At 43.0% G+C, this 6,625-nt stretch overlaps 1 protein-coding gene and 1 long non-coding RNA gene across 3 annotated transcripts in view; one reads left to right on the top strand and one right to left on the bottom strand.

The window, feature by feature from the left end:
• MED27 (mediator complex subunit 27) overlaps positions 1-3,590 on the top strand; it is a 70,587-nt gene extending 66,997 nt beyond the window's left edge. Inside the window, exons 6-8 of the mRNA XM_061550406.1 lie at positions 1,306-1,347; positions 2,512-2,589; positions 3,416-3,590. Of these exons, the coding sequence (XP_061406390.1) occupies positions 1,306-1,347; positions 2,512-2,589; positions 3,416-3,550 (255 nt within the window). The 3' untranslated portion in view covers positions 3,551-3,590. The remainder of the gene's footprint in view (positions 1-1,305; positions 1,348-2,511; positions 2,590-3,415) is intronic.
• On the bottom strand, positions 560-6,614 carry LOC133341742 (uncharacterized). Of its 2 annotated transcripts, XR_009755061.1 has the most exons (4): positions 6,478-6,598; positions 5,462-5,704; positions 3,372-3,565; positions 560-695 (listed from the first exon to the last, which is right to left on the bottom strand). It is a non-coding gene; the product is annotated as an uncharacterized LOC133341742 (long non-coding RNA). The 2 variants fall into 2 exon arrangements; XR_009755060.1 differs by lacking the exon at positions 5,462-5,704 and having other exon boundaries at positions 6,478-6,614.
• Positions 6,615-6,625: the final 11 nt, after the last annotated feature.

The following is a 6,625-nucleotide window of genomic DNA, read 5'->3' on the forward strand; positions in this document are numbered from 1 at the left end:
TTGCACATGAACAAAGCGGGAGCGATAATTTTAAGCAATCAAGAGAAAACCCAGTGGCCAAGAATAGTAATTATATTATCAACGTAACTAAACCACTTTTTCATGACCAAAGTGAAGAATTCATTATGTATGTAAGTTGAACTTTCGCAATGTACGTAGGCAACCGTGTTAGTCGGGGAAGGACAACAAACGAAGCACAAAAAGCCATTGTAAAGAAATGCGTTTTCAATTGAGATTTAAACTATAAAAACAAAACAATGAATCAAAATGTAACCTGTGCCTTTGATTTAACGTACTGTTTATGTTCTACAAGGGAGGCTTGGCTAACTTCGAAAAAAACGTACACAATGAATGTCATTAACGCTACCTTGTTATAATATTTTCTGTTATTGTTTGTTATATCTTGCTGACCCGTGCCTATTGAGCTTCTGTGACAAAGAGCTTCATAGCCCATCGGATTCCTCCAGTCTAAATAAAGATTCTGATTCTGAATTAAATTCATAAGGCGCCATTTCAGCAATGGATCTCGGAGCGCCATGCGTATGAAGGAGGAAAATCGGTGAGATGTAACCGGGGCGAGAAAGACTAAAGAGACGAGATATGATCTAGAGGAGAGAGAGGGGGGGCGGTGTTAAACAGGTGGTGGGGGTCTTCAGCAGGGACTTAAACGTCTTCGTCATCGCCAACTTCCTGACCTACCAAGGGCAAAAAAAAATGTGAATGTCGCAGTATGCCCATCAAATAGAGCCTAACAGCTTATTGAACCATTCCTGCTGAAGTAAATAAGATGTACCTTATCTATCTAATGTGAAGAACATCTACGGCTCAAAATATTACCAGACTGTGTTAACGACGCACCGAGTGAGGTGGAGGTTTTTCCTCGTTAATTTGCACTGGCAAACCACAGCCAACACATTACCGTTATTGTTTATTTTTGTTTCCACATGAAAAAGCCGTTTCGTGTGGCGCGTAATTTAACTGCCCGCTATTTCCCAGTTTTATATTTGACTTTGACACGATCACGTCACAGTGGAAGATTGTGGTTTTTTTTTATTTTCACCCGTTAAGTGCTCACTTTTCAGAAGAAGATGGGGGTGTTATTTATTTCTTATTTTTTTCAAAAGTGTCCGTACATTATCGAGTGGCTGGCTGCAGGAATCAAACTGCCCCCGCGTCATCTGGCTCGATAACGATGCCACTGATTGCCGGAGTGGCTGCTTCTCCCAGCTGATTTTTGTCTGCATTGTTTGCATTGCTTCTCCCCGCGGTGAACCCTGTCATTATCGCCCCCCCCACCCACTACAGTTGGATTTGTGGTCCAAATCGCGTTACCTGGTATTTCAAAAGGTATGGCTTTTTATTATTATTTTCCTCAAACGTTTCTTCCGTTGTGTGTACACTTTTTTTGAGAGAAGATGATCAGCAGATAGGATCGGCTGATCTTTAGAACAAAAGCCTGAGCTCGCACACGCATTTTACACATTTCAGAAAATGTGTTCAAAGAGCAAGTGTCCGTATTATCTCAAAGCCGGAAAAATTGTACAATGCACTCGCGGCAGAAGGGCAGAGCGGGGCTTTTTTTTCTTCCATTTCGTAAATTGCAACCGGCGGTGTAATTATGGAGGCAATGCTATGCGTCACTTTCTACGTTTTAATTTATCACAAAATCCAGAGGAAAAAGACGTCTGCGATTGTGGCTCGGCGACGCGTCTGTTATTACTTCCACCGCTGTAAAAATATTGTGTGTTTGTGCACATGCATTATTGCGGCTGCCACTCATTGCATCACTTTTAAAATACTTGCAGCTCATTTGTAAAGCCCTTTGAAATATTCTGTCATTTCAAAGCAATTGCCGTACACACAGAAAAATGTAATTTATGGATTGTAGCTTTGTAAAAATCTCCTTCGGCTATATTTATAGATGTCGGAAGCACGGTGTACATTTTGTGTGAGAATATATTTTGACAATGGAAACATCGTTTTATTTCCATAATTACTCTCGTGCGGGTTTGCGGAGACAGTTTAAGTGTTACGCGTTAAAGGAAGGCTTATCCGTGTCCAGCTTTAAAGTTCCTTTTGGAGAGGCACCAACTGGTTTTTTTTTTCAAAGTCGGACGATGCTTCTATTGATGTGTCCTCTTGCTTTAGATGTGAACATTTAATTGAATGAAAAAATCAAACAGATACCAACCAATTTCCTTGCCAAGCAAAAGAGAACGCACATATATTTTCAGGCACTCAGATTATTTTTGTTCATTGTGCTCAAAAACTCACTCTGCTTGTCCATTTAATTAAAACGATTGCAGACCTTGCGCTAAATATGTCTGTTGGAATGTCAACACACTGAATGTTTAATCATTGCCGTGTCTGTCCCATAATATGGGGGGGGGGGGGGGGGGTTTGAATTGTTGAAAATGGTTGGTGTTGGCTTGGTAACCAATTTATTTTGATAAGAAGTGCCTGGAAACAGAGTCAATATATTTTTCCCTAACCCTAACATTATCGTTTCAGGTGACTGATCATGCCACAGCTGCCTCTCTGCACTATCAGCTCCCACATTTGCCAGAAGTAGTCATCCGCTCTTTCATGGTAAGGAATGTTTTAACAGTTTTTTAACGAAGGTTGAAAGCATTAATTCATAAGCTCTGTCCGTCCGTCTGTCTATAGAGTGGGTCAGCACGACAACTCTCATAAAGATGAACCAATATGAACAGAATTTCAGTAAAAAGTTGTTGAGCAATGAGCACTTTTCCCCGAGAGAAAACAGGACCGAATTGATGGAAGCATTGTCCAAAGCTTGGTGATAAAAAAAATCCAGGATTATCCTTATCAGTTGAGGCAATGACATCATTGCAGGTGATATCATCTTTCTGTCACGCATCATGCACGCTCCTCACCTCCCGATGACGTCATTGCACGTTAAGCCATCGTTGTGCTGGTGTGAACGTGTAATTATTGCCGCTAATGAAATACTTCCGAGGGCAAACGCTTGTTGGAAGGCGTCACCGAATCTGTGTGCTTTCCATAATGTGTGTTGCTCGTTTAATTTTGACACCTTCAAACATTGCCGTGTAGTGTTTTATGAGGGTGTGAATGCCGATTGGATTATCCCATTTAATTCCCTCCTAGCCAGGTCCTGCACCTCTCTTCATTATCACACATAGCACTTTCACAATCCTGCATAGATATTTAATCCCCCGTAACATACATTTCAGTCAGGTCGACGATCCTTAAAATATTTCCGCACCTGGCACCACCACATCCAGTATACCTTTCGCTATGGGCAGTGGCTACTTTTGTCACGTTCCGCTGACTCTATTCTCCCAAGTGACTCGGAAAATTTCGAGTGGAAAATTAAGCCCCGATTGTACCTGCTCACTTAGATAACCTTTGACCTGTATCCTGTTTCTTGCAGATGTGGATGCACAGCTACATTTCTTTGTTCCAAAGCACGTGTCAACGCTGCGGCAAGCAGCTGCAGGATGGGCTTCCGCCAACGTGGAGAGATTTCCGCACCCTCGAGGCTTTCCACGACACCTGCCGCCAGTAGCACACACCTGAGCGTCTGGGAGGACCGTGGGGTAGAATGTTGAACCCAGGTTCGATACGTTTGTACTCGACCGTCCGATGTGGTTTTCGGGTTGTACCGAGTGTTGTTCAGCGCGATGTCCTGATGTTTCGCTCCACCTGCTGGGAGATTTTTTTGGGAATTGAATTGAGCAGCCCACCTACACCGTCAATCCTATAGTGTTGGCCACTGTTGATGATCTTGCTGGTTCCATTTCGCCGAGCTCAGCTTTCTGACATATGGCCGGCCAGTGGGCGTATTTCGCTAGCTGGTGCACGGAAACGTCGAGAATCATGCCAATCAGCACATGGTACAACCCAAAAACACATCGGAGACCTATAAGGTTCAACCGCATAAAACCTACGTGGTAAATGTTGTACTTTCCGGTATTTTTTTTGTCCATGTACAGCATTTTGTCAACCGACGACTGGATGAGGGCCTGTCCACGCCGTGCCGGTCGTTGGGGTTATTTAACCATAACTTGACCACAGTGCTGATTGGTGAAAGTAACCAGTTTCATAGCACGTGATTTAGCACAGTGCGCTATAACATGTGGGAGTACCTCAACACTGTTACCCTACCTATACCAATCGTCAAGCTGTGGTACAGACAAACACTTGCCCAGTGCTCGAACTGCCGTGCTGCCGGGAGATGGAATCGAAGCGGCGACCTCTGGATCGCAAAGTCGAGTGCGCTCACCATCACACCACGGCAGCATCCACATTAAAGCCACGTACAATAACTTGAGGTTCATATTGATGATTCTTGTAGAAACTGACGCGCATGCATTCACATTGGAGCCTGGCACGGCAGCGCGTAGTAATTGTGGTACAGAATTGTTAGTCTTGGGGGTAATTAGGTAACCACTCAATTAGTAACAGATGGGGAGAGGGGGGGAGTTGGGTCTTTCAAATTGTTAATATTTACTAGGCAGCGTTTTGCATTTAATAAATATACCACGTGGCCATATTTTGCTGTGTGTGATTTTTTTTATGAAGCATTATTAAAGTGGTTTGAGCAATCGTATAACCTGTTTTGTGGCCTTGCACAGAATATTTAAGGCAAACCTCAATGAAACGCAGAGGTTACATGCCTGGAAAATGATGTGTTGAACAAAACCACGTTTGACAAATATTATGCGAAAAATAGGGTTGCATTTCTGGGTCCAAAATGATCACCCCCTCCCTCTTGTTTAACCAATTCTACGTGAATTCCGCCCTTGCTTCACTAATCGCTGTCCATTTACTGTGTGTACCCTTTTTCAATTTAACACCTAACCGCCGCGGCACCCACGCCCAACGCTGACGCTGCATTCCCAGGCCGACGCTCGCCCCGAACGCCGTCACTTGAATGTTAACCATTTGCCATCGAGGCGTCCGTATGGCTGACGTCCTCGACGACTGGGCGGCTGGATGTGACCTCCAATGTTGCGACATGCTGATGATGTGCACAGCGAGTTTTTACCAAATGATAAGATGCACAAACTTTTGCCCGTGTCAATAAAGTTATACAAGTATCGGGTCACATGCACACTCGCATGCATACCGAAATTAGAATTCGTACCCCCAACTTTTGATTAAAAGTACAGGGGAATAAAATTTAAAAAAATCGTATAATCAGGACATTGTGTTAGGTGTAAGAATCGATCATTGTTTATTAAAATCTCGCCGTTATTGCTACCACTATGGATTCTACATGAATCACGATGCCAAAATAATTGGGTGGGGAGTTAATCACATTGTGACCTTGAATCGTGTCAATTCATCAAATCCTATCATGGGGAGTTACTGAGCCGAGTGTCTTGGAAAACAAATGATCACAAGTGCACAGTGTCCCATATTGTCTCACAAAATAAAGGTCTTGTTTAGAGTGGGCAGATGTTAACTACCTCACCTGGTATACAGGAGGTCGTGTGTTCAATCCCGACCCTGACGCCTGCTGTATATTTGTAGTTTGCGTGTCTCTCTCTCCCCGTGGTGGTGTGATTCTTTTTTTTCCGCGTCCTCCGGTTTTTCCCTCCACATTTAGAATCGTGCGTTTTGAGTATTTGGCTGCGATGAAATGTCCACGTGATAAGCCACTTCATTGAGCTATCATTTGTGATAGCCAGGAGCTATATAGCTCAGTGGGTATTACCTAGTGAAATAAAAAGTTTAAAGAATTGTTAAATGTCTGGCCATCTGTGGGGATATACGATACAGCTATCAACAGTGGAATGTCGAGTGTGTAAATTAGGCGTAATTTATGAAGAGATACTTAAAAACATACTTCAGTGCCATCAACATTATTTCAGGACCCCCCTAAATGACTACAATTCATTCTAATAATGATTAAGCTTCGCTCCATATTGTATCATTAATTTCCGACCATTAGGCTAAATGCACACAATTTGTGCAAGTCTTGATACGAGCCATGTAATTTATTGCAAGCATCGTACGGATAATCTGTCCTCATCGCTACATGCCTATTACAGTCAAACAAGTCGCATTGAAGTTGATTATAGACTGTGTTTGAGGGATACAGCCACAGAGCTATATTTGTACAAATCTAGGATCATTTGTGAAGGCACAATGGGATGAATATTCCGAAATACATAATTGGGCAGACAAGGCCAGAAGATGACACTTGTTGGGCTTGGAATGTAGCCAGAATTTACGCTTAATTATGATCCGCTCTTTTATGTATATTTGCGTCATCTGCTGGACATCTGTGAAAACTACTGAAAATTTGTGGGGGGAAAAATAATTATAGCTCATCGGTGATCCTCCAGAATAAATACTGATTCTGATTGCTGTTATCCATTTGATTTGTCTTGCATCATCATCACCACCAGGTAATTTGTGAGATAATTCTAACCTGGGTCACCAAAAGCAATGCCCAGTGACCGTGTTCACCAACAAACAAATTACCTGGTGGTGGTGGTGCTGGTGGTGGTGGTGGTACACAGCGGGGCATAAAAACACAAACAGCAACACGATCGTCCACAACACGCGTTCGTTGAAGGGCCATTTGCCCGAAACGTCGCCCCCCGTGATATATTTTACACCCTTTAAAGGC

This window comes from Lethenteron reissneri, chromosome 12 (assembly GCF_015708825.2).
Source record: "Lethenteron reissneri isolate LAM-NWPU_2019-01 chromosome 12, ASM1570882v1, whole genome shotgun sequence".
NCBI classification, from domain to species: domain Eukaryota; kingdom Metazoa; phylum Chordata; class Hyperoartia; order Petromyzontiformes; family Petromyzontidae; genus Lethenteron; species Lethenteron reissneri.